The 27,525-nt window shown below is 58.7% G+C and overlaps 1 protein-coding gene across 3 annotated transcripts; it reads right to left on the bottom strand.

Moving 5' to 3' along the window:
- Nucleotides 1-65: 65 nt before the first annotated feature.
- Nucleotides 66-27,525, bottom strand: LETM1 (leucine zipper and EF-hand containing transmembrane protein 1). 3 transcript variants are annotated; one of them, XM_061421045.1, is made up of 14 exons: nucleotides 27,157-27,524; nucleotides 22,902-22,962; nucleotides 17,694-18,105; nucleotides 16,343-16,486; nucleotides 15,736-15,873; nucleotides 14,976-15,179; nucleotides 10,854-10,973; nucleotides 10,211-10,342; nucleotides 9,798-9,956; nucleotides 9,336-9,467; nucleotides 4,852-4,986; nucleotides 3,948-4,138; nucleotides 2,903-3,041; nucleotides 66-2,340 (listed from the first exon to the last, which is right to left on the bottom strand). In XM_061421045.1, the coding sequence occupies exons 1-14, from the start codon at nucleotides 27,395-27,397 to the stop codon at nucleotides 2,191-2,193; spliced, it is 2,358 nt and encodes a 785-aa protein (XP_061277029.1). In that variant the 5' UTR covers nucleotides 27,398-27,524; the 3' UTR covers nucleotides 66-2,190. The 3 variants fall into 3 exon arrangements, with proteins under 3 accessions (XP_061277029.1, XP_061277028.1, XP_061277030.1); XM_061421044.1 differs by having other exon boundaries at nucleotides 9,336-9,470; nucleotides 27,157-27,523; XM_061421046.1 differs by lacking the exon at nucleotides 9,336-9,467 and having other exon boundaries at nucleotides 27,157-27,525.

The following is a 27,525-nucleotide window of genomic DNA, read 5'->3' as shown; positions in this document are numbered from 1 at the left end:
CCACTGAGGGCTGTGGGGAGGAGAGGCTGCCGCAGCAACCTAGTCAGAGGATCCCGACAGCCCAGTCATACAAGACAGCGCTTTATTCACCCTTCTCCTCACGTGAAATCGAGGTCTAGTCTCCAGCACAGTCTGCGGGGACAGGCGGGACGCGCGCTCCCAGGGCACGCGACCCCAGAGGCTGGGCTGGAGCGCAGCCGGAGCCAGACGCTCAGACAGCCCTGCCACTTCCCACCCCAACTGTGGATGGGCCACGTGATTCAGAAATCGTGCTCTGAGCTGTTACCCGAACATGAGTTTGATATTTTAATAAAAAACGCTATTTCTAAAAAGGTGCTGACACGCAGCCCAAGGAGGAGGCCCTCAGGTGAGCTGGTCCTGGCTACTGAGGGTCATGCCTGGAGGTGACGCTGCACAAGTTACACGGTGTCCTTCGCTTTGAAAATCCGGAATTGGATATTCCAAAGCGACTCTGGAAGCTCCGTCAGTCTCCTGAATCCTTAATAACGGGGGGGTGTTCAGGTGGTGCAAAGCAGGGAGAACGCTGTCGTGCTTCCAGCGGGCACGGTGTCATGGCCCCGGGGACTTGAGCATGCTCCTGAGAAAGCTCAGGAAGGCGGGTGCAGGCCCCAGGCGCCCAGCCAACAGACAGCCGCCCCGACGCCGCGTCACACCCCACGCTCACTCCCAGCACCGTTCACCCGTTACAGCTGCACCCGGACACTCAGCTCAGCTGCAATAAATAAAGTTCAGGATAGTAAAAACGAGTGACTTGAAGGGGAAGCCTGCAGCAGGCAGGCCCAGGTACAGATGCTGGAGAAGGGTCCCGCAGTGCCGGGGTGGGGTGCTGCCGGGGGATCGGGGGCTTGAGAGCATGAGAGGGCTGCCCTGGGTGCCAGGCGAAGGCGGCAAGGTGAGGACAGGGCCGGGAAAGACTAGCCTCTCCTCAAGCATGCTGGCCACCACGAGGGTCACAGCAAGCACACTACTGCAGCGGAAAACCAGGCCACTAAACACGAGAGATAATTCACAAATACCAAGGAAGCGTCTAGAACACGCCCCCTTAAATAACTGAAATAAAACCCTTTAGCGCCCACTGCCCCCTCATAAGGGTGTCCACTGGAGGACTCAGAGGTACTCCGCTCGTCCAAGGTCCGTCAGCGGCTGAGCACAAGGTTTCAAGTCATCTGGAAGCTGTCCCCTTCGCTCGTCCCGCCAGCCCCACCAGCCCCAGGTCTCCCAGGGCCCACGCTGGTTCACCACGGAGCGCTCAGGCCGGCCCTGCCCAAGCCGCCAGAGGAAGAGCCAGACAGTGCTGGGCCACAGCACCCGGCTCCCAGACCTGCCACATGCCCGTGGCCAGGGGCCTCAGGCGGACACAGGCCCCTCAAGCGCCCCCACAGCCTCTGGGGTGAGACACGCGGTAAAATCCATCCAAACACCCGGGGCTGGGGGTGAGGCGATGACATCCCAGTCTAGAAGCACGACCGATTCCTGCACAGGGGAGGCTTCATCTCCAAGGGCTTCATCAGCACCTCTCCCGGCGTAACTGACGCTCACTTTGCTCAGCTGGGCAGACTGGCGCGTGAGAAAGCGCCGCGCTAGCTAGTTGAAGGATTAGGTGAGAATCCAAGGTCACTCAGAAAAGGACGTGGATGCCCACACGAGAGCGTCAGACGAGGTTCCCAGGAGCCGTGGAGATGGCGGGCGTGGTCTGCTCACTGGTTCACACCGATGCTTAGGAGTCCAAGTCTGCGACACACGAAGCAGCTTCTCCAGGCCGAGAAGGCTGTGTCTGCCTGGGGCACCTCTGCGGCGGGTCCCCTCCTCCGCGGCAGACGTCACCGAGGGGCGAGCAGGGAGGCCCGAGCCGCCTCAGGAGCCGGGGGCTGTGCAGGGCCACAACCCCCACTGGCCGCCACCCTTGCCCGCCACGGCCGGGACCCCACAGCGCTGGGCCCCCGCTGACCCAAAGAAGCCTCGCTGGATGGGCGCAGGGGCTCCGGGCTGACTCAATCTTCATGGAATGATGAATGTTAACAATCACTTGATTGTGAAGTTTCTGATTTATTCCTGATAAAATATTAGTTCCGTCACTAAGGATCACTTCAAAACAATCAGCATAATGTTGGGACCACTGCGGTGGGAGGGGGCGCGTGGAGGCCCGTGTGCCGGGGGGCTGGGCCGGCCCTAGTTCTGCACCTCGGCCGCCTCCTTCTCCGCCTTCTCCTTGGCCTTCTCCTTCTCCTCCACCTTCTCCTCCTTCTCCAGCGTGGCCACGATCTCGGCCACCTGGCTGGTGGAGATGTGGACGTCTTCTTTGTCCACCAGCTCGATGACCTGTGCACACGGGAGGGGGCGCAGGGCTCAGGTTGCTCTGCCCCTCACGGCAGAGGCTCCCTCAGAGCACAGCCAGCGAGACGTGGCGACTGGCCAGGCAGGCCCTCGGCACCGTCCCCCTGGGGGCTGGGGTCCTCCATCCACCCTGGCCTTCTGAGGACCAGACCCCCCCACCCCAAGGAGCCAAAAGACTCCAGAGCCCAGGCCACACAGCTGGGAGAGGGGCTCAGGGGGCAGGAGGCCTGAGGTCACAGGCCTGGGCAGGACATCAGCTGGGCCTCCCGGGACCCAGGGCCGCAGGCAGGTGGGCTGCACAGCCCAGAGGCTGCAGGCCAGGCCCCGCGGGGCAGAGTGCCAGGAACACCCAGGAGGGCTGCGGGCAGGTCCTGCACCACCAGGATGAGGATGCTAGGCCACGGCAGCTGGTGTTCTGGGTGAGAGTCCCCGCTGGTCTGGAGACACAGGAGCCACAGAGACGCCAGAGCCCACAGGCTCTTGACCAAGGTGGAGCTCCAGCACTGGAGGCCGGGTGCCTCTCAGGCCTCAGGGGTCCGCGACCCACCTTGACGAGATCATCGATGTCGACCTTCCCATCCTTGTTGTCGTCCAGGGCTGAGGCCAGGCTCAGCAGCTTGCTCTCGGGAATGTGCTTGATCTGCTTCATGGCGTTGATGAGCTCAGAGACGCTGATCACCGTCTCCCTGGGGACACAGCCTGCACATGGCACCTCACCCCCGTGGGCCAGCAGCCCAGACCTGACCCGGCAGCCCTCCACCCAGGGCCCCCTGCCCCGTCAGCTGGGGACCCCTGGCCAGCGCAGAAAAAGGGGCAGAGGCCACCACCCCAGCACGGACACGGGCAGAAGCCACCACTCTGGGTGGTCGCCGGTTGCACACAGCCGCCTGGCACGCCGAGCCTCTCCAGGGCGATGAGGACAGGGGGCTCCTCAGGCCTGTCTGTGCCCGGGGCAGGGTGGGAGGGGCCAGAGGAGCCACACTGCCCTCTGACACATGAAGGCAGGTGAGCCCATAGGGCTCAGCAGTTTAACCTGAGGGGACGCTGACCCCTGCACGGGGGTCACGACTGCAGTGGCTCAGGAAGAGGGAAGAGGCAGGAGACAATGCGACGGTCTGAGGACACGGGCCGAGCGGGGCTGAGGCGGGGGCACTGTGACCCACAGAGGCTCTGGAAAGACCAGTGACGGCCTGAGAGAGGGGCGGATGCAGAGAGACCAGGCAAGCTGCCAGGGGCCTTGCCCACGCGCCAACAGCACCACACTGCGCATGTGCACTGTGTCTGCGCGTGTGCACATCTGCGTGTGCAGTGTCTGCGCGTGAGCATGTGCCTGTGCGCGTGCAGTGTCTGCGTGTGTGCACATCTGCGTGTTGCATGTGTCTGCATGTGCATGGGTCTGCGTGTGTACACTGTGTCTGCACGTGTGCACGCACGCAGTGTGCTAGGAAGACCTGAGTCAGAGCCGCTTCAGTGATAGCATCGTGGAGAAGCTGCAGCTGCTAGATCAGAGGGAAGGGGTGGCTGGTGGGTACCCAGGTTGAGAACGGCGCCGAGTCAGAGGCCATGGGCCAGAGTCCAGGGCGCTCACTCACCCTGCAGGCGCAGCCTCGGCGGCGGGGCCAAGCCTGCCCGCCTTCTGGTCGGCCTCCAGCTGCGCCAGCAGGCTGTCCATCTGCCCGATCATTTGCTGCACACGCTTGGTCAGCCTCTTGCTGGCTTTAGACTCTTCCACATACATTTCTTCGCCAGTCTTTGAAAGTTCCTTCTTGATCTCCTGTAAATCCTAATAAAATTATTTAGTTGTAAACAGACCATCTTAAGGCGAAACCTTAACTTTACTTTTTTAAACTAAGCGGGTCAGTCCAGACTACACCATGGAAGTGGAGAGGTCTGGGCTGTGGTGGAGCAGGCCCCCCAACTCCAGCCACACAGCTGCTCACTGACGCCTGTCCACCACGCAGGTCTGTTCTCATCTTTGAAAACTCAAACACAGTTTTCTTATCAAGGGAAATTCGGACTCTTTTCTGAACCCTGACTGTTTTCCTAACAGATAAAAGAATCAAGGAATGGGAATGTCTGCTTTCCCTACAAGCGTTACCGGGAACAACGGGAGGTGCCAGGGGATCAGAGGACCCGCACAGTGAGAGGGCTGCCACGAGGAGGAGGGGAAAATGGCACATCATTCTTACCAATCTCAGAAAGAAAAAAGAACTAGGATGTAAGAAAGTCCCTTTTGGGAAGTCAGGAACAAACATAAGGTTTCACATACCAAGCGACCAGGCTGTTCACCTGATGCCTTCGCATGTTTAGAAACTGAAAAGATGCCTGCTCACCGCCTACAAGGGCGAGTGGCCAGCATTCCAGGGGACATGGCCCACGGGAATGCTGGAGGAGCTGCCGAGTAGGATTTCCTGAAACTCAGTTTTCCCTCCGAAGACCTGCGGGTCAGCGGGCTGAGCCTGCTGGAGGCGTGGCCGGGTGCTGAGCGCGTCCTACCTGGCTGTAGTCCTGGACGTCCCCCTTTAGCAGCTCCAGCTCCTCCTTCTCCTTCGTCAGGGATTTCTTCTGCTCCTTCAGTTTTGAACACGCATTGCTGAGTACGTCAATTTCCTCTTGAGTTATTTCCTCTTCCTGGAAACAAAACAAACCAGCAAACCAAAAAAACCTATGTGAAAGGGAGTAACTGGCTTCCCTGGAAGGGCTGGCCACCTTTCTCTCCGAGCCGTGTGTCCATGCAGGCGGTGCCCCCTACGTCTGAGGGAGCCTGTGCAGGCGTGTCTGGCAGACACCCACAGAGCCACCACCACCCGACCAAGAAGCAGCATCACCCCAAAGGTTTCCTCATGTCAGGAACCCCCCCACCCTGGGACTTCTGTCACGACAGACTCATTGCTGGGATTCTGACAAACGGCGTCACACGGCTCGAGCTCCGTCACTCTGAGATTCACCGTGACGGTGTGTTCCTTTAACCGCCATGTACAATTCCATCCGCCAGCACAAGGAGCCTGCTCGCCCACCACCACGGCTCTTCTCTGTTGTTGCTCAGTTGCTCGGTCGTGTCAGACTTTCTGCGACCCCATGGACCGCAGCACCCCAGGCCTCCCTGTCCATCATCAACTCTCAGAGTTCACTCAAACTCACGTCCATTGAGTCAGTGATGCCATCCAACCATCTCATCCTTTGGTCCCTTTAATTTCCACATACGTTAGGATAAGCTTGTCAATGTCAACAACAAAGGATGCTGGGATTGTGGTGGTCTTGAATCCACAGATCAGTTCAGTTCAGTTGCTTAGTCGTGTCCGACTCTTTGCGACCCCATGAATTGCAGCACACCAGGCCTCCCTGTCCATCACCAACTCCCAGAGTTCACTCAAACTCACATCCATCGAGTCGGTGATGCCATCCAGCCATCTCATCCTCTGTCGTCCCCTTCTCCTGCCCCCAATCCCTCCCAGCATCAGAGTCTTTTCCAATGAGTCAGCTCTTTGCATGAGGTGGCCAAAGTACTGGAGTTTCAGCTTCAGCATCAGTCCTTCCAAAGAACACCCAGGACCAATCTCCTTTAGAATGGACTGGCTGGATCTCCTTGCAGTCCAAGGGACTCTCAAGAGTCTTCTCCAACACCACAGTTCAAAAGCATCAATTCTTCAGTGCTCAGCTTTCTTCACAGTCCAACTCTCACATCCATACGTGACCAATGGAAAAACCATAGCCTTGACTAGACGGACCTTTGTTGGCAAAGTAACGTCTCTGCTTTTCAATATGCTATCTAGGTTGGTCATAACTTTCCAGGATTAAGCGTCTTTTAATTTCATGGCTGCAATCACCATCTGCAGGGATTTTGGAGCCCCCCAAAATAAAGTCTGACACTGTTTCCACTGTTTCCACATGTATTTCCCAGGAAGTGATGGGACCAGATGCCATGATCTTAGTTTTCTGAATGTTGAGCTTTAAGCCAACTTTTTCACTCTCCTCTTTCACCTTCATCAAGAGGCTTTTTAGTTCCTCTTCACTTTCTGCCATAAGGGTGGTGTCATCTGCATATCTGAGGTTATTGATATTTCTCCCGGCAATCTTGATTCCAGCTTGTGCTTCTTCCAGCCCAGTGTTTCTCATGATGTACTCTGCATGCAAGTTAAATAAGCAGGGTGACAAGATACAGCCTTGACGTACTCCTTTTCCTATTTGTAACCAGTCTGTTGTTCTATGTCCAGTTCTAACTGTTGCTTCCTGAGCCACATATAGGTTTCTCAAGAGGCAGGTCAGGTGGTCTGGTATTCCCATCTCTTTCAGAATTTTCCACAGTTTATTGTGATCCACACAGTCAAAGGCTTTGGCATAGTCAATAAAGCAGAAATAGATATTTTTCTGGAATTCTCTTGCTTTTTCGATGATCCAGCGGATGTTGGCAATTTGATCTCTGGTTCCTCTGCCTTTTCTAAAACCAGCTTGAACATCTGGAAGTTCACGGTTCAAGTATTGCTGAAGCCTGGCTTGGAGAATTTTGAGCGTTAGCTGGGGAGAATTACGTCTTACCAACATCGAGTCTTCATGTTCAAGAGTGCAGTGAAGCTCGCTACTTACTGATTTACCTCAACAACAGTTTATAGCATCCTGTACAGGTCTTCATGCCTATTTCCAAATTTATCCCAAGTAGTTCACTTTTGGGGTATGACCTACCTGTGATATGTTTCTGAAAATTTCAACCTGGTTGTTCATCTCTAGCACTAAGTCCTATGCACTCTCAGGTGGCCATGTCATCTGTGAACAGTCCACCTCCACGTGACTCCATCTTTTCCTCGTCTAACCATCCTGGCCAGACCCTGTGGCCGATGCGGAGCAGGTGGGGCGCAGACACCCCCAGCTGTTGGGGTCCTCTGATAAGGGGCGCCCCTCGCGGCCCTGCGGTCAGAAGGCTCACCCCCATGTCAGCTGAGGACAGGGGTGAGATCAGCCCAGTGCTTTCCGCAAGTCTGCTGAGATGACCGCTCACAGTCTCGGTCTTGAGTCTGTTAATGTGCTCGTGACACTAATGTTTCTGTATTCCATAGACAACCCCCCCCAGGTCACGATGCGTTTTCTAACTTAACTATTTGGTCATGTTGATCCTTATTCATGAACACCTGTTAATCATTCTGATTGCACTGGGTCTTCGCTGCCGTGTGCGGGCCTTCTCTACTTGCGCTGGCTTCTCTTGGCGCAGAGCACAGGCCCCAGAACATGTGGGCTTCAGCAGCAGCGGTTCGCGGGCTGAGCATGTGGGACCCTCCTGGATCAGGGATGGAACCGTGCCCCCTGCACAGGCAGGCGGACTCTTGACCACTGACCGCCAGGGCAGCTGGTCGTGACGCACCGTCCTTCTTACAGAGCAGGCGCACCTCACGTCCTGGAGTTTGCGGAGAACCGCACTCTGCTCAGGACAGACCCCTTCTGCAGCGCCTTTGACAGCCCTGGCGTGGCCTCGGGAGGCGCTCATCTCAGGGTCCTCCTTCTCTTCAGCTTCCTGCCCAGAGTGTGTGCAGCTCAGGAAGGGCTTCTGCCCTCCACGCACACACCAGCACCGCTGCCCCGAAGCCTCTCCCTGTGGTGAGGTTTTCAGCGACAGTTTCCTGGAGCTCCTCAGGTTCTCTTTCCCTGCAGACGGCCGACACCCCAAGACCCCTGCGCTGCAGACAGGAAAACAGCGCTGCCCTGTTCTCTGAGGCATCTTTCTCACGAACTGAGGTTCTTTGTTTGAAGTTTTGTGTGCTTCCTGCTAAGTCATCCTTGGCAACCCTTCGTTCACAAGCTCTCCTGAGAGCTGAATCATCCTTCTCTGTCTCAGTCCTTAATCCAGTGGCAACGGGATGCCTCTCTCTCCACAAAAACAGCCAACCGTCTTGGCCCAAGTGCGGACTGATGAGCCCTTCCTCCAGGCTGCGTGCGCTCTGTGGCCCCAACCAGACCCCGCCTCTGTTCCGCTTCCCGCCTCAGCCCCAAACTGCCTTCACAATGACCCTGGCTCCTCGGTCCTGACCCTTCCCAGGTCTCCTTTTGAGCCGAGGTCGGCCCAGGCTCCCAGGAGCCTCTTTCCTTGAGCCTCACATCAGTGACGTGGAGTGCTGGTCTTCACCTGTCTTCCAGGCCATCATCAGGTGAAGCAGAGCCCACTGGGCATATGCCAGGCTATGCCAGCCCCCATGCACCACTGCCCCCACAAAGCTGCTCCTGCAGACACAGCTCACTTCAGCAGGACGCTGCAAACTGATGCTTCATGCTTTCTCTTGTCACGTAAACAGCTTTTCTCCACCCCGTGCCCCATCACGGGCCCTTCCTACCCACCGGCCTGGAGGGCTCACGTCCCCAGCTCCTCCGAGGCCCTGCAGTGGGCTTTGCCCTCCACCTCCGATGACCCCATGCTGCCCCTCAGGGCTCCATCCTCAGACTGTACCCCGTGGGCCCTCGGCACACCTCACGAAGCCCAGCCCCACCCAGGTGTTGACAGGCGCGACCTCACAGGGCCCCCCACCCCAACCCCCAAACACAACCTGTGCCCTGCTTTCTCTCTCCTACCCCAGCTACCGATGGCGCTGCACCTGCCTGTGAGCACGCACCCACCCAGCGCCTTCAGAAGCTGCTCCGCCTGCCATGTCCCTGTACCGAGGCCCACCCGGCAGCGGGGGCGTCCCTGAGTGTGGGTCATGGTAGGACGGCGAGGCTGCCAGAAGCGAGCACCCAGGCATGCAGCACGTCGGAAGGTGACAGCAAGGTGGGCCTCCGCAAGAACCACACCAGCGTCCCTGCTGGGCGTCCTGCCCGAGGAGCACGGTCTGAGCCAAGGCCGGGCCGCCTCCCCACCGGGCTCGCTCTCCATGCCCCTCGACCGTCCACCATCACCCTCCGCAGCCAGGCTGTAGCCGTCCAGGCCCGAGTCCTTGGGAGCCCCTGGAGCCACTGGCGTCCGGCGGCTGCACACCGCTCCCTCTGGTGAGCGCTGTTACCTTCAAGCCTTCCAGGACGGGTGCGCTGTCCTTCAGGACCTCGGAAGGGAGGGTCACAGCAGGCTCTTCTGGCTGCAGCTCAGCCACCGGCCTCCCCGGGGCACCTTCGGCCACCACCTCGGGCTCCACTTCCTTCTGAAACGCAAGGCCGCTGCCGGCTCAGCACCCCCTGCAGGACCGCAGGCTTCTGGGGCGTCCACACTGGCAGACACACCGCAGGCCAGAGGGCCGTCTCCGTGAGGAAGGAGGTCTGCAGAGCCTGGCCGGCTGGCAGCAAGCCCACCCCCACGAGGCTCCCCCGAAGGACGCTCCAAGCCAGTGCCAAGCGGGGCGAGGCACACTCACGCCGCTCCTCCAGGCCCCAGCGTCCACAGGGCCTCGATCCTCAGCTTCAGGGCCTCAGGCCAGGCTGGCAGCGCCCGCTTTACCCCCCCACCGCCCACGCCCGCCCCGCCTGCTCACCGCTGCCTGGGCCACGGCCGCCTGGCTCTTCCGCTGCAGCTCCTTCTCGCGATGCTCCTGCTGGATGGCCGCCTCCTCCTGCAGCGTGGCCTCCAGCTTCGCCTTGTTGTCCACCTGCTCACCCTCCACCTCGGCCACCTTCACCTGGGCTTCCTTGGCCTTCAGGGAGGGGAGCCCGTGAGCGTGCCCTGATATGGGGCAGGTGTCCCCACCAGCGCAGCCCCGGGGCCCAGCCAGTGCCTCTGGGCGTCGTCCCCTCCAGGCCTGCTTCCCAAGGAGGACCCCAAGGGCCACCTTCCTGTGTCTCGCAGGGCCCTCAGGGGGAGAAAGACAGACAAGACAGAGAGCTGGGGGTGTCTCCCGGAGCAGTGAGGGGCCTGACAGCAAGCAGCAGGGGGCCCGGCCACACGCACCACGATCTCTGGGAGGGTCTGCAGGGTAGACTTGAGCTGGTCGGCAGGCGACAGGGTCTCGGGAAGGTACATGGCCCGGGACAGGATGAGCAGCGACGTCGGGATCTCCTGGTGCAGGTGCAGCTCCAGCCACTGCGAGCGGGAGTGCGAGACCCAGGCTCACCTCCGGCCTGGGCGCCCACAGGGCCTGGCCGAACCCTCCCCTGCTCTAGTTTGCGTTGGGGAGGGGAGGGGGGTGCAGGCTGGCAGCGACAACCACAGCAGCACCTGAGTGGACCCCGTCACCCGAGCGAGCTTTTCCAGAAACGCCTCAAGCCCTACAAGGGGTCAATCGGCCGCCACATTCACACCCGCTGCCCACCTCAGTCCCATGAGTGACAGACGCCCTGCGGCGAAGCCGCGGGAACTGGGAAACACTGAGCGGGACGAGACTCCAGGGGCTGCTGAGAGCAGGGCCTTCAGAGGTCGGGCTGGCCTGGGTTTCATTTGCCCACACCCCCAGCCTCAGCAGAGGGACACACGGGAATCTCACAGGAAGCTGGCCTGGCCCTCGGGCATCCTCATAAGACCAGGCGGAGCGGCAGGAAAGACTCCAGTGGCGACCCAGAGTCTGTGAGGGTGGCCCAGGGCCCTGCCCACGCACCTGCTTCAGCTGGCCCCGCAGGCGGTCTTCTGTGACGCCCAGGGCCCGCATGCCTCTTGCCCGACACGCCGCCTGCAGCTCCTTGACGTTCAGGCTGTCCACGCCCTCCTCAGCGATCAGCTGTCAAAGGAAGAAGCTGGTGACCTCTGGAGGGCTCACCCTGCTCAGGGAGGGTCTACGCTGTCTGCACGCACACACAAATCTAAGCGTGTGATTAGAACCTTCCTAACACACTCTGCCAAACACGAGACAAACACCACCCCCACCCACCCAAGGTGCTAGTTCTGAGTTTGCAGGGACCAGACAGTCTGACAGAGAGCAGGACCTAAAGGTCAAGGGCCAGGACCCACTGCGGGATGCAAAGATGCTCACCAGGCCCAGGCCCCACTCTGCCTGAACCCCGCAGTCCTCCCGCTCCCCCCCACAGCCAGCATCCTCTGTGTTCCTGGAATGGGAGAGGAAGGACTGGACTGAGGAACTGCGCTCAAGACGCCTCTTGACCCTCCCTGTGCAGCCTGAGGCTGCAGTGACCCGAGCAGGAAGCACACAGGAGTGCCCGAGGCAGACGGCATGGCACCGGGGTCTCGAGGAGCCTGTGCAGGGATGAGGAATGGGAGAGAAGAATGATGGGCAACAGTGCCCCCCCGTCAACCCGGGGACAGCCGTAGCACCGCATGCAGCCGCGCGGGTCCCCATCACACCTGACGGGTGGTCTCAGGGCACAGGCAGGAGGCAATGCCAAGCCGCGCCCACGAGGACCTCACAAGGCCCCTTCAGACACAGCCGCCCCCAGGCACGAGTCTGCTCTGCCCTCTGTCGTCTGCACGTTGCGGAAGCTTCCGGGAGGCCCTGGAGACCCACGCAGCCCGTGTTGGTGAGCACGCTGCACCCACAATGGTCCTGCTCCCACCGCTCGCCCAGGGCGGGACGTCTGGCTCGTCTCCAGCGCTGAGTGGCAATGAGACGCAGCGTGAGGACTCGCCCTGCCCGTCCTCCGGCAGTGCCCGTGGCCCCTCTGCGCTCACCCCCTGTGCACCACCGCGTCCTTTTCCAGGAGCTGCTCTGATGGCAGGATGCATCCAACTCGTCACGAGGTGACGCACAGGCACCTCACCCCACCCTCCCCCGCAGGCTGAGCTCGTCCCAACGCCACCCCGGACACGGAGTCTGTCTCTGCTTCCACCGTCGCGCCTCCCCTCACGAGGACGGCTTGCCAGCAGGAGCGAAGCCCATTGCTTGTCACACACAGTCGCTTCCTGATGCTCCACCACAAGCTTGGTTTTCCTTCATCTGAGAACATCCTGACTTCCCCCTCATCCCAGTTTTTTCTCAATTTTTAATTTTTATTTTTGCTGAGTACAGGACTGAGTTGACAGTTCTTTTTTTTCAGCACACAAAGAAACTTTCCAGCTCCTCCCGCCCTCCAGGCTTCTGACGAGAAATGCACTCTCATTCAAACCGTCTGTCCTGCAATCTCTCTCGTCACTTTCAGATTGTCTTTAAAGTCTGTTCATCTGATTGTCTTCGTGTGGATTTCTGTGGGTACATCCTCTCTGGGATTCACCTGGTTTCTTAAGTCTGTAAATTCACGTCTTTTACTGTATCTGGGAAACGGCCAATGGTCAACATGCCCCATTGTATCTGTCCACTCGGTGCTGGCGCCCACCGACTGCTTTTTCTCACTGAGGTCCTTCCTCCTGGTTCTTAGCACGAGGAGTGACTTTCAAAGGAGGGTGGACACTCCGGGTTGGGGTCACAAGGTCCTGGTGCCCTCGCCTTCTATCCTAGCGGGCTCCCTCCCACAGCACTCTGGCGGGGGTGTGCCATCGCACGTTCACAGGCGCAGAACGGACAGGCTGGCATCTACCAATCCACACTAACAGCCACAGTTGTCTGCATCGCCCCTGTGGGCTTTCCTGGGTGTGCAGAACTCGTGTTTCAAACTCTCCAACCACAGACCCCGACCTCTGTTTCCCTTCCTGGCCAATCAGCAATGCCTCCAGCTGGCCACTCCGACCCCACCAGGGGTACAGGCCTGAGCCACGGCTCCGCCTCCCCTCATTTCCCAGCCCCGTTTCTGGGAACTGTGAGCACGCGCTCCCTCCAACGGCCCTGAGCTCTCTGTGATGTCACTCAGTCGTACCCGTAAATTGCATCCTGGGCGTGTTCTGGAACAGGTGGGACGTGGCCTCCACTGAGGCCGGGGCAGAGGCTCTTCCGATGGCTGGACCGGGTGGGTGGACTGGGCCCCCGTAAGCATGCTCGCTGGCTGGGAGGGGCAGGCGAGCCTGCTGCCTGGCCCCTCCACGCCACTCTAGCAGGGAGGACGGGGTGGGGAATGAGCCAGCACCCGCAGACCTCACTGACAGAGCCCCACTGTCGCGGACCCCAGCGCCTGGCGTGCGGGGGACGCGGCTCCCCGTGGCGTCTGGCTGCAGCAGCACAGGCACTCTTGGACGCCTTCCGCCTGCCGGGCAGCCCCCTCCCTGGGTCAGTAGGCGGGCTTTCAGGGTCTGTCCTCATCAGTGACTTCTGGCTTCTTCAGGCCCAAGGCTGGGACTCTGAGGCACAAAGACCTCCCGTGTCATTCCTAGGGTCTCAGGGGCTTCTCCCTGCTTTCCAGGCTTCTTATGCATGTTTTCACTTCATGTCAGGAGGAAAGTATGCCCCGTCCACTTCTCAACAGGAGACGTCTGGCCGCCCCCCACCTCCCAGGAATCCCAGCACTGAGGTCAAGCCGCCTGTCCCCAGGGGGCAGCCACACGGCAGGCTTTCCACAGAGCGGAAGCACCCCGTCTCTTCATGCCTATGGAATGCGGTGCTGATCTGCTTCTGGAGAACAAGACGGAAAGTTTTACCTGAAAACAGGAATCTCAGAGGATGGATTTAAGAGTAATCAGCTCAAGAGGAAGAGAGGATAGGTAACCAGATGTACTGGGGGAGTGGCATTTAATGAGACGACGGAAGCACCAGAACCAGGAAACAGGAGCACAGAAACACCGCCTTGGGACGTTACTGCGAAACTGCTAAATGCAAACAAACTCTGAGGCACTGCCGAGAAAGACGGCATCTTCAGAGGACAGCAGCAGGCCTGGCGGCGGGCATGTGCTCAGCAGCATCTTTAAACGTTGAAAGAGACCCGTGAGCCCTGGGTCCTCTGCCCAGCGACACCCTGCAGGAGGGAGGCTAATACAGAGAGGACTCGTCCAAGTGGAGGAATCAGCCCGGTGGAAACAGGCAGGAAGGCCCGGGGTCAGGAGGAGAAAGGCGCGGTGGAGCACAGACATTAGCTTGGGTGCAGAAACGCAGGCAACACTCGCACGGGAGGAGGCAGGTGCGGCGGGGACCCCGCGGGGCCAGCACGCGTGTGGCAGGGAAAGCATCTACTCTGCCAGACTCCTGTGCTAAGGGAAGCCAGCTGTAAACTCTAGAGAAACAGCTCAGGTAACAAGTAAATAACAAGCTAATGGAGAGAGAATACAAGAGTAAACACCTAATTAATGCAAAAGAAGGGAAGGAAAGAGATTAAGAGGAACATAAAGCAGGCAGGAGAACCAGGAGCCGAGTCAGGACTGAGCACACCGGCTGTGAGACAGGAGGCCGTCCGCGCAGGTCAGAACACCAGTGACACACACGGCAGCCGTGAGGATGGAAGCCGTTAAGTCAACAGCAGAGGCTGGCCCAGCTCAGACACCAGGTGCCACAGACTGAAGGCCGAAGGTGCTCCAGAGAGGACGCGGGGCTCCTCGGGACCTCTCCCCGGGAGACGCACACTCGAGGCGCGCTGCAGGCCAGGGGGCAACCAGGTCATGGTCAGGACCTGCTTTTGACTTCCTGCCCTTTAGTCACAAGGCCCCAATTCTAGGTCACTATTTCTATAGGATCTATCAAAGATCTGGAGCAAAATCTACGTTAAAAAGTGTTGATTAGACTGCTTTTTAGGGAAGCACAAGATTAGTTACAGTAACAGTTAATAAATCATGACACACTGTGTAATAAAATGTTAGGCCGCCGTAAAACCCACCTTCTCAGTCACTACTTCCTATCACGGAGATGGGCTGTCATGGCGGCTGAACCCCGTGCGACCCCAGCACTCGCCCCGGAGCCCAGACGCGCGCCCACCTTGTCGTCCGCCTTGATGGAGCGCAGCCTCATGGTGAGCTGGAAGCGCAGGAAGTTGTTGGTGCCGATGGACTGCAGCTCCAGCAGCTTGCACAGCGCCACCAGCTGTGGGCGCGTGAGGTTGTCCAGGGTCAGCTCATCTTCAAACAACTTAGAAAAGCGCATGATTTCCTCGTTGCTGGGTCTCTCGCCCGTCTCTCGGATCTGCAGGAGCCATCGTGAGGGTCACTACCAGCAGGCACCCCCACAGCAGGCGGGCTGTGTGCCCCCAGCACCCCCCAACTCCCGGGCACACGCCCTAAGTCAGGACAAAGCAGAAGGGCAGCTCAACGCTCAGGGACCCCCACAGGGAGCGGCCCCTGGGCGTCACTCGGCACGCGGGGTCCGGCCCCTGGGCCTCGCATGCTGGGCCAGCGGGACAGAGACGGCCGGCAGGGAGACGCCGGGTCTCTCCATGTGGGGCAGTCTGCCCCCTCCTCCCCAGCCCGGGCCCCGCTTGTCACAACTGTGGGCCCTCGGTCCTCCCCCAGGGCCACTGCAGTCTGGAGGCCCAGACGAGGCTGGTGGACAGCGGTGTGGCCTCCACGGGCGCAGGTGGGACCAGTTACAGCCCTCCAGCCCCGGCCCTGAACCCCACCCTCACCGTGCAGTGAAAGGGGGGAAGGGCGACAAGGGGCGCCTCCCGAGAAGGCAGGGGCCCCAGCTGCTGACCAGCTCCGGGGACCACAGGCCCGGCCACGGGGACAAAGCGCCACAGCACCTTCTGGAAGAACACGGAGAAGTCTTTGGTGGCGCTCCCCTTGGCAGCCTTGTTCTTCAGGGCCATCTCCTCAATGGTGTCCTGGAGGAACTTGGCCAGCTCCAGCTTGACCCGCAGCTCCTTTTTCAGCCTCTCCTCCTGTGAGGTCAGAGAGGGCACTGCACCCCAGCCTCCCAGATGCCTCCTGACAGCACTTCCTTCACCGATGAGTTGTTTTCCAAAACTTTCTAGCTCATGACTTAGGAAATTCTGTGTGACACACCTGCCCCCCGCAACCCCCCACCACAGAAAGGACCCACCAGTTCCATAAACAGCCAGCCAGTAAAGCTTTTCAGACCCTGTGGGCTGAGCCACGGGAAACATGAAGGCCATCAGACAGTACACACACAACAGGGCGCGCGTGTCCCCAGAAGGCCTTAGTGCCGGGGGCGGGGGGGGGGTGGCGTGGGCCTCGGTTGGCCCACCTTTCTCTAGAGCGTGTCACCCCATGAACGGGTCTCCGTCTGTGGCTTGGGGAACACTGCCCTAGAGAAGCTGTAACCTATGGCACACTTGAACAATGCAGCTCTGTAACTACTTCAAGCTGGGTCTGGAACAGGCCGGTCACCTTGCTGGACTGGGTCTCGAACGTGGACGGCAGCATGTTGGGGAAGAGCTTCACAGCGACGGGCAGCAGGAACTCCATGAAGGGCACCACCACAAAGACCAGGAAGGGCACCAGGCGGAAGAGGTCGGCGCAGATGCGGAGGAACTGGACAGGCAGAGGGCGAGGGTGACCGGGGAGCACGGCTTCCACAACAGCCAGAGAGCGGCGGTGGGCCCTCCCGGGGAGTGGACAGGGCTCCACAGGCACCCCAGGGGCCCAACCTTGGGGTTTCAGAAAACCTGGGTGCAGGGCTCCCCTGGCAGGCCAGTGGTTAGGACTCCTCGCTCCCACTGCAGGGGGCACGTGTCAGACCCCTGGCTGGGGATCTATCACCCATGCTGTGTGGGATACGGCCAAAAGAGTTTAAAAAAGGAAAAGAAAAGCTGGGTGGGAGCTAACTCTGTACGAGAAGTGGGACTCGTCACCAGCAGCTGCTGCAACCGGGCCGGCCCAGGGCTTCCGCAGTTGCCCCCTGGCCCGGCAGAGAGCTGGACAAGACCATGCCCTGAGGACTGGCCCTCAGCGAGGCCCCAAGGAGGCCTGCAGTCACACCTTATATTCCACACGCTGATAAAAATCAACTCTGCTTCTCTATACTCTCAGTAAACAAATGGAAAATGAAGTTTTTAAAATTCCATTTACCTACAATAGACAAAATACAGAAACAATCCAAATGCCCACAGATGGACAAATGAATAAACTGTGGTCTATCCACAGGGTGGAAGGTTATGCAGCCTTAAAAAGGAAGGAGATTCTGACACCTGTCACCACAAGGGTGAACCTTTAGGACAGTCTGCTCAGTGAAACCAGCCAGTCATGAAGAACAGACCCTCTGCAATTCCACTGATATGCGGTGTCACTCCTCTGACTTCCAGAGGAGTCAGATTAAGACACAGGAAGTAGAATGGTGGGGCCAGAGGCTGGGGGCAAGAGACAGCAAATGTTATTTAAAAGGAGGCAGTTTCAGCTGAGGAAAAGATGAAAACAGTTCTGGTGGTACCGACTTCACCACAATGTGAATGGACTTAATGTCACAGACTGTTTATTAAAAATGGTTAAAAATAAATTTTAGGGTGCGTAGTTTCCTACAAAGGAAAATCTGATATTTAAATATCACGAAAAAACATGGAACCACACACAACTGCGGAGGAGAAAGGGAAGAGCCCCGTCGGACTCCCCACAGCTCCCTAGGAGGGCCCCCACTGTTTATTCTCCGACACAGGGGGTCTTAGTGCCCTGTTGCCCCAGCCCCGGTCAGCTACGCTTCCAGAGCCGGGTCCCTCTTCGCAGGCGGTGCGGACGCGTCCATTACCTGCCTGCGCTCGCGGCGGGTCAGGCTGTGGCCGTGGAGGATGCGCCAGAGCATGCGCGCCGCGATCTTGGTGTCGATCCAGAGCAGGCGGAAGCCGTGGTAGTAGTGCTTCAGCTCATCCAGGACTCGCTGCCCCAGGGGCTTCCTCACCGCCGCCTGTGCGGGCGGGCTATACACGGGGCCGCCTTCCTCCAGCTTCTTGTTCTTGTCCTTGAGGGACCGGAGGGACTTCTCCACCACGGAGTCATCGCCCAGCGGGCGCGAGGAGTGCCAGCAGCGCACAGGGAGGAGCCTCGGCCCCGCAAGCACCGCGCACGCGCGCTTGGGCCTCAGTGTCCAGCAGCCCAGGGGGTCGGCGCGGAGGGAAAGGTACATGGGGTGGACGGGAGCGCAGCCGCCCAACGGAAGAGGCCTTGAGGAAGAAGAAAAGAAGTCCAGTGAGGCGCCAGCCGCCTGCCGAGACGGCCCAGCGGCCCAGTCACACCTCCCAGCCAACTGTCCCAGCTGGACAGACAGACTCCCGGCCCCTTGCTGACAGGGAGCCACGCCCACTGTCAGAGGCGAAGGGGCCGCTCACAGAGGTCTGGCAGGAGGCCAGGGGGGCTGGCCGGTGCCCACAGCCTAAAAGGGGCAGGTCGGACACAACCAACCAGCAAAGGCTCAACCCCCAGATCAGACAGACCCAGCCTCTGGGGGGGCCCCCGGGCCAGTGCTTTCCCCTAAGAGGCGAGTTTCTACCAAGACCTTACAGCTCCTGAGCAAGTTCTGAAATTTAGGGAGAATGTTCCAGTCAAGAGTGAGCCAGACCCATGCATCAGTGGACCAGAGGCCTTTGTGCAGGACAAACGCGCAGAGTAGAGCCCGCAGCCCAGGCCCGCCCCTCCTCCCACACCGCCCCCTCGGCCAGGCCCAGGCCTGTGCCTGCCGGACACCCTGTAGGGAGGGCTCTGCCCGGCGCTTCCTCGGTCCCTGACCTGCAGGGCCACCCTTGTGCCTGCTCTCTCGAATCCTCATATGTGGATTCCTCCCACTAGACCGCCGGCTCCAGAAGGCCCAGCGAGGAACAGGTGAGCTGCCTGCACAATTCGGCACCGTCTCCACTGGCACCACATCAGGCCCGAAGGGCATCCGAACCTGCGGCAGCAAGAGAAAACCAGCGTGCTCCTCCAGGGCCACGCGGCTGTGCCCTCAGGGTCTGCCTGCAGACGGCCACTCGAGGAGGGTCGTTGGCAGCCTGAGTTTGTGGAGCCTGCGCCGGGCACTCCCCAGCTCTCAATGCCCATCCAGACCTAGCATGACCCCAGGTCTGGGCACAACCAAGAGGCCCCCCTCCAGTGGCAGAAGGCCTCTTGGAATCCATCGCCGAGACAATATTTACGTGCACAGTTCTGTGTTTCATGTCTTCGTATCTCACCTGTCCCTTAGAGACCTCTCCCTCTCATGCACAAGTCCACTCTGGGGTGGCCAGAGGCCCAGAGACAGGGCCGTTTACTTCGAGCACACCCCAGCTTCTTCCCACCTGTCCGGTCATCTCTGCACACCTGGTCTGTTGCCAGCAGCGGGGACTCAAGGTCTGCGCAGCCTGGCCCAGGTCAAACTCCAGTTCCGCTGATGACTGCCACGTGACCTGGGACAGGCAGCCTCCCTGCTTCGCGAGCATCCCTTGGGGATGAACCCCGGACAGCTCCTCGGGCACGCTTGGGGTGGAGACGCCGCCGGTCGGGGAGGAGGAAGCTCTGCCCTTGCACGCAGGGGCACTGCACGGCCGCCTTGGCACTGGCCAGCTGGGCAGGGGCGGCCGTGGCCTCTCTTCTGTTCCAGGCCCTTGGTTCTGCCTTAAAGGGCCAGGCCGGTCCCGTCCCACTGGTCCTTCAGCCCTGCCCTGTCCCGAGTCCCGGTGGCTGGAGAATGGCCTCACCCAGAGCCCAGCAGGGCCCCCACCCACAAACTTCACCAGGCTTATCCACTTTTCCAACCCCTTTACCTCGGAGGCAAGTGGCTTCCACGAGGTGTGACATCAGTGACAAGGGACAGCCAGGAGGCAAGGACAGAGACCCAGGAAGGCAGACCTAGCAGAGCAGCCCAGGGTGCATCGGGCGAGGGCCACGAGGGCCCAGGAATCTGGCTGCCTTCAGGCACGTTCGAGAGGTTATCAACCGTCTAGCCAGGGAGATCTAGCTATTTTCAAAAAGTACAAATGTATACTTTTATATAATTTATACAATTTATCACTATAAATTTATAAATTTTATATAATTTATCACTAAAAAAATCTCCATCAAAATGAAACTAACCTGGGCACCGCTGCCTCTTGGTGGGCAGAGGGTGGCTCCCACTCTCCCCAGCCGCCAGGGCCCAGGCGTCCATGTCCTGGAAGCGTCGGCCCCTCAGCTGTGTGGAGCCAGGACCCCACCACCCACCCCCACCCCAGGCCCTGCAGCCTTTCTTTTCTTTCTGTCTTTCAGGATAAACCATCTTCAGAGAGAGAGTGAGTGCGTGTGTGTACACACCATGCTAGATGAAAGCAATGTCTCAACAGGAAACACATGTTGCTGGAGGAGGCCCTGCCTGTCTGCCCTAAGGACCGGGACACGCATCCACCTCAGCCCAGCACCCTGCCAACACCTTCCGGAAGAGAAGCGAAGCAGGTCCAGCAGAGCATCCCTGCGCCCAAGGCGCCCGCCACAGGGACCTGACCAGCTCTCCACACAGCCACAACTTGACCCTGTACACACCTGCCAACCCAGGGGTCAGCGTACCAAGACAGCGGCCCGAGGTCGGGCCAGGTGGGTGCCAACCTCTGTGCCGCCTCAGCTCCTCAGGGCGAAGAGGAAAGGGAAGGCAGGGTGCAGCAACAGGCACTATGACCCAGGAGCTGTCCCCAAAGTACAGGTGCCCAGGGACCCAAGGGGACCCCATCATCACCCGCAGAACAACGTGCCCGTCGGCTGGGACCTGGGGACCGCTGCCCACAACACCCACTGGAGCCTTGGAGGCCATAGGACAGCCTTGTGAGGCACTTTAACTTTCTAAATGCTGTGAATTTATACAACGCTAGAGTCACTATTTTCTGCTGTCATGATAATGCATGAGTGACTACAGTTCTCTGATAACAGACCTGGCTATTGAGAATGAAAAAACTACAACAGAAGCAAATGCACTGGGAAGGAAAAGACAAAAAAAACATTACGGTGTACTTGGCGATTAACAACCAGATGAGCTAAAAACAACTCACAGAGCTGTGCAAGGTGGCCACTCCGGAGACCACACCCAAGCAAATGACGTACATGCCACCAACAATCACCGAGAAAGCTAACACTGAGGGAGCCCCAGCACCTCCAAACGGAGCACATCTGGGAACTGTCTTAAAGCCCGTGCACTCTGCCTACGCAAAGAACAGGACACACTCTTTTCCCAAAGAGAGAAAGTCTAAATAAAGAAAACAACTTACCATGGAAAGACTACAAAGTTAATATTCCAAGTGATGTTACAAGTTTAACGACATACCGGTTACAATCCCCAAAAGACCACTTCAGAACTGAACTCATTCAGAAGATCATCTGGAAGGCAGTGGAGAGCAGAGGCGCCATCCGGGGTGGATACTCCCTGCCCGAGGGCGGCGGGCGGCGCACCAGCCCCAAAAGCGCTGGGGTCGCTGACCCGAGGCACTGCCCCCGCCACCGGGCTGGTCCATACGGCGAGGCAAGTCCACACGCAGCGCTAACCCGTTTGGCAGTCACTACCTTAAACCCAACAACTTCACGCCAAAACCCGACAGCTCGCCCTGCGGGACCACACCCTGCACAGCAATCCCCCGTCACCTCGCTGGGCCCCCAGCCCCCGGCATGCCAGCCGCAGGCTACAGAGGTCACTGAGAGCTCTGACAGCTGGAAGGGCGCACTTTAGCGAGGGCAGAGAGGTTCTAGGCTCATATGCTAATACCTCCACATCATAAAGAGATTTCATGGCAACAAAGTCTGGGGAGTGTCAGGAGAGAAGCCTACCTAATCAAATCAAAGCCCAGAGCTGGCTGGGAGCACCCCAGCAGCAAGAGCGGCCGGCAAGGGCTGCTGTGGGGAGGGGCTTTTGAAAACACCGCGTCGCGTCCCCATCACACACTGCACACGCACCCCTGCCCCTCCACGAAGGAGCTGCTCTCAGGCAGAGAGGCTGGGCCAGCTCCTCATTCTAGCACTTGATGTTAGAACTAAAAACTGAAAATACGCTTACACACACTTGTGCTTTAACAGCCAAGCATGTGCAACTTGTGCAGTCTTTGTTTTAGGGAATCAAATCTGTCACAGGAAGCACCCTCCCGGAGTTTCAGAGCCAAGAGGAGGCAACAAATCAACGAAAGAACCCGAAGCACCCCCAGCTCCAGGGACAAGGGGCTGTCAGGGACTGGACGCTCTCACACAAGAAGGATCGTGGGCGTCCACTCCAGGCACCAGGGCCGGCGGACGTGGACGCCCTGACACACAGGTGAGGGTCAGGAGACCAAGCCTGGGGTGCAGGCAGGGGTGATGGCAGACAGGGAGAGTGCAGCAGCCCCACGGGAAGAAACGGGGAAGCCTGTAGGAGCCACTCCCTCCAGGAAGCCCTCCCGCCTCTCAGCAGTACCACAGACCTCCCACCACACTCCAGATCCGGCCTCAGAGCCAGTAGGGAAAGCCCGATGATCAATCCACAGGGTCTTCTGGGAAGGACCAAGCGTGGTGTGGGGGAGGGTCTGTGTGTGTTCACAGAGAAGCCCCTGGAAACAGCAGCTGCGTGAGGATGGAGGAGACTCAGCAACTGTGCAGACAGCAGACACCACTGCAGGTTTACTGCACAGATACAAGGGACTCCTGTGGTCCGGGGGCTAAGGCTCCAGGCTCCCAATGCAGAGGGCCCGGGTTCGATCCTTGAGAGGGAACTAAATCCCACATGCCACACTAAGACTCAGCACAGCCTAATAAATGCCTAAAAAAAAAAAAGACCAGAATAATACACCAAAAAGGCGAATAATACCTGTAACAGGTATGGGATTACGAGTGTTTATTTCCCAAATATTCACTAAAGTACGTGGCTACATATGTCAAGACGCAAAGATACAGGTTTAAGAGGACAAAGCAGGATATACCACCTACACAAGCCAAGAACCACAACACCTGAGCACTTTTAAGCCCCCACGTTTAAACAGGCAGAAAGTGACGTTCATTTACTCACACATAGCTCATCAACCCCACAGCGCTGGCACCACTGAGGCAGGCCAGATCCCCAGCAGGACCTGTGACAAAAACATAAAAAGCAAAGTCAGTCTCAAGCAGTGGCTTTATGCAGGCGTCTCTTCCTTCTGTGGAGCAAGCTTCTGGAAGCCCACTCTGAGTGCTGTGAGGTGAGGGCTCTGCCCCGGGTGGAATGCAGTGTCTTGGGAGCATCCCTGGCTGAACGCACCTTAAGTGGGGGACCAGACTCTAGTGGCCGTGGGCCCAGGGAGCCTGGGCCTTCAGGTCTCCCCAGGTGGGATCACCCCGACTCACTCCAGCTGCCTCTGGTGGAAGAGGCAGGGCACACGTGACCCCCAACAGGCAGACAGCTGCACAGAGCAAGCAAGGTCACATCAGGTCAGTTCAGTTCAGTTGCTCAGTTGTGTCTGACTCTTTGCAACCCCATGGACCACAGCACGCCAGGCTTCCCTGTCCATCACCAACTCCTGGAGTTTACTCAAAGTCATGTTGTCTCCTCAACTCAGTTCTGCTCTTCATGCTCTGTGGTCCCCTTCTCTCCTCCTGCCTTCAGTCTTTCCCAGCATCAGGGTCTTTTCCAATCTGTCAGCTCTTCACAGCAGGTGGCCAAAGTATCGGAGTTTCAGCTTCAGCATCAGTCCTTCCAGTGAATATTCAAGACTGATTTCCTTCAGGATTGACTGGTTTGATCTCCTTGCAGTCCAAGGGGCTCTCGAGTCTTCTCCAGCACCACAGTTCAAAAGCATCCATTCTTCAGCGTTCAGCTTTCTTTATAGTCCAACTCTCACATCCATACATGACTACTGGAAAAACCATAGCTTTGACTAGATGGCAAGGGCCCCATCCAAATGACCCAACAGCCTCCATGCCCATGTGAAGGGTGGGGGTTATGAGAATGACCAGGAAAACCAAAACCAAGAGTCAACCGTTTCTTGGATAAACCATGTTGATGAGCACACAGCACATTTTTAGGATTCTGATACACTTCTAATGCTTTCTCTAACTCTAGTTCCCAAGCCGTCACTCCAGCCAAGGTGGACCCGTCTAACTTGTCTCCCAAACAGAAGCCTCCCCACAACCTTGCAACAACCAGACCAGCTGCCACAGCACCCAGAGCCCCCTGGCTTGCCCTCCCCCGACCCTGGCAGCCCCTTCCCCTGCTCTCCCCACTCAGAAGCCTTCACAGTAAACTCAGAGTGGGCTCCAGGCTCTGCAGGAGGTTGCCAGGCCACTCGGTCCTCCTGAGGGCCCTTCTGTGGTCTCTTCCCCAACACCCACCCTCCACCTCTGACCCTAGCTGCGTCTCCTACAACTCAACTCCTACAACTCCTACTCTAACTCTCCAGAGCAAGTGCAGACCCATAGGTGAAGGGCTCTGTCCCACAAGACTGTCACCACTTCAAATGCCAGTTGCAAGTGGGGTCTGCAGGCTACCCACACTTCTGCCAACTACAAATCTGGGAGTTCCCATGACCCCTTCAGTTTTGATAATTCGCTAGAATGCCCCCCAGAACCCAGGAAAGTACTCAAGCTAATACTGCAGTTTATTATAAAGGATACAGATGAACAACCAGATGGAAAGGGATATAGTGTGAGATCTGGGAGAGTCCTTGGGTACAGGAGGTCTTGTCCCCACTGCCTGGCAGGCACCCCCAGTCCAAAAGCTCCCCCAGCCTCCCGTTCCCCAGTCCCTATCTTCAGGGCCTGCTGCTGCTGCTGCTAAGTCACTTCACTCATGTCCTACTCTGTGCGACCCCATAGACGGCAGGCCCCCAGGCTCCGCCATCCCTGGGATTCTCCAGGCAAGAATACTGGAGTGGGTTGCCATTTCCTTCTCCAATGCATTCAAGTGAAAAGTGAAAGTGAAGTCGCTCAGTCGTGTCCGACTCTTAGCGACCCCACGGACTGCACCCTATCAGGCTCCTGCGTCCATGAGATTCTCCAGGCAAGAGTACTGGAGTGGGTTGCCATTGCCTTATCCTATCTTCAGGGCCTAGGGACTGTCAATCACACCCTTGGTCACTGGCAGCTGAGCTCCGTCTCCAGACCCTTCCCCTCCTTGTGGGTCTGGAAGGCCCCACCCTCTAGTCACAGGTTCGCAGCTAGAGCAGACTCTTGGTATGGGGAATGGAATGGGCTCATTGTGAATAGCAAAAGATCTGCTTATCATTCAGGAAATTCCTAGTGTTTTAGGGGCTCTGCCAGGAACCCAGGATGGGGAAAAGAGACCAAACTCATTTCTTCCTGTCTCACACTTTTATTCACCTGGCTTCCAGGAACCACGTTCTCTGGGTTCTCCCTGCTAAGCTACAGCAGGATCCTCCCCAGGCACTCCGTACCTGAACACACGTGGGTACACGAGGCCCTCAGGTCCAACGGGCACCTCACATGCAACAGCTCTAAGAACTCCTGGCTCCCCAGCCTGCTCCCTTGTTTCAATAATGGCGGGAGGCCAGGCCTTCTGTCTCACACCCAGTACCTGGCAAATCGGGTCAGCCCACCTCTACAAGTCCCAGCCGACTCCCAAGTCCACGCCACACACAGTAACTTCCTTCCAAAGAGCACAGTGTGCAAAAGGGCAGGAAGTAACTCTACAGTAGACACCACTTGAGCCCGCTGATCAAGGCCAGCGGGCCATGTAAGTCCTGCTGCAGGAGGCACCCTACATGGAAGGGATAAGGACACACTTCACCTCCGGGATCTTCCTCCCCAAAACCCCAAACCTCAGTCCAACCATGAGAAAAGCAGCAGACAAATCCCAACAGGTGGGTCCTACAATGTGCCTGACCAGATCTCCTCAAAACTGTCAAGGAAAGTCTGGGGAACCATTACAGCCAAAAGACCAAAAAGAAATTGTGACTAAATGTAATGGGGTGTCCTGGATGGGGTCCTGGGACAAAAATAAAGGACATCAGAATAAACGATGTGTGGAATAAGGGAAACCTGAATACCTTATGCACTATGTAATACTGTGGGTTTACTAATTATGACAAGACTCAAACTGATGTAAGATGTTAATAATGGGGGAAATGTGCTCCAGAAACAGGCTGCCCCGAGCTCAGCTGGGAGCATCATTTCCAGGGCTCTGGGACTGGCTCCCTACAGCCCAGCCCTGGGCCTCGACCACCTCTCACCCCTTCATGGCTTAGTTACTATGGAAACACCTGTGTTCCCGGAATGATTCAAGCACAAAACAAATTCAGCTAACTTTTAAACTGTAAATCATGCTACAGAAATGTGTGTGGCCAAAGTATCTTTACTACCATCCTTAAGCAGGAAGAAAAGAGAGAGAGAGCCCTGAGAGAGAGGCGAGGACTACAGGCTGGACTGGGCAGCCAGACTCTGGGTTCACAGAGGAGTGCTCACTGTGGCTCCACGCCCTTCTCCTGGCTCCAAAGGTCTAAGCAGCTCATCAGCCATCAGTGTCAAAAATGACAAGAACCATGTTTTGTAGGGTGCCTTTACAAAGGGTAAATACCTTGAAGCAGGTAATTTTACTCGAGAATCTCAGTATTATTTTGGACAAAATAATAAGCAACAAACCGAGAAAGGGTAATATAAAAGGGGACACGGACAGCAGGTCAGTGCAGGCGCCCTGCCTGTGGGCTCCCGAGAGCTTGGCCTCAGGTGCGGTCTCCGGGTCCCAGCTAGCGTCTCTGAAGCTCCAGGGACAACGAGACCTGCCTGAGGCCAGAGAGAAAGGGCCTGGGCCCCCGTGGAACGCCATAAGGGTATCGGTCCCACGGACGTCCCGCAGGACGGGAACCAGTGCCCGCCGTGCCCCCCGCCACCTCTGCAGCCCCGAACACGGCCCGAGGGCAAGACTGGCCTCGCGAGTGGGCGCCAGGTCCGCCCGGCTCGACCACGAGGTGGGAGCGCCGACACCGCCCCAGGCTGGCTGTCAGCGTGCTCTCTTCAAAACTTTCCCGACACAGCGGCCGGTGGCCGGGCGACTAAGGTCACAGCGCGAATGGGTCACGGGCCCGTTCCCGCTCGCACCCACGGCCCGGGCGCTCCCCACCCTCGGGGCGAACGGCCGGCCAGGGCAGGGCGGACGGGCGAGGCCCCTCAACGCACCCCACCTCGGTGGGACCCCGGCTCTGGGCTGGGTCCGAGCCCCGCGACCCGCCCCGTCTGAGGGGGCGGCCGGCCCCGCGGCCTTCCGCGACCCGCCCATCCCGGCCCCCGGCCCCAGGCCCCAGTCCCGCGCCGTCGGCCGAGCGCCGGCCGCTTACCCCTCGGCGCGGCGGAGCGGGGCGGCGGGAGGCGAGAGGGCCCGCGGCCGCGACAACTCCTCAGTAAGATGGACGCCATGTGCCCAGCGCGCCGGCCGCCCGGCCTCCTCCTGCTGCGGTGGCGGCGGCGGCTCCTCGTCGGCCCTCGGCCCGCCTGCGGATGGTTGAGGGCGGCGGTTGGGGGCAGGCGGCGGGCGCTCAGCTCAAGGACCCGGCGCCGGCAGCAGCCATGTCCCGGCATCGACGTCCGGCGGCGCGGGGCGGGGCGGCCGGGGCGCCGCTCCCATTGGGCCCCTCGGGCGCTCGGCGCCGGCCAGCTGAGGGGCGGTCCCACGCTGCAGCGGACTGCTGGTCCCGGCGTGCCCCGCG

The sequence above is a fragment of the Bos javanicus genome, chromosome 6, assembly GCF_032452875.1.
Source record: "Bos javanicus breed banteng chromosome 6, ARS-OSU_banteng_1.0, whole genome shotgun sequence".
Classification (NCBI taxonomy): domain Eukaryota; kingdom Metazoa; phylum Chordata; class Mammalia; order Artiodactyla; family Bovidae; genus Bos; species Bos javanicus.
This window is presented reverse-complemented; position numbering and strand designations above follow the sequence as displayed.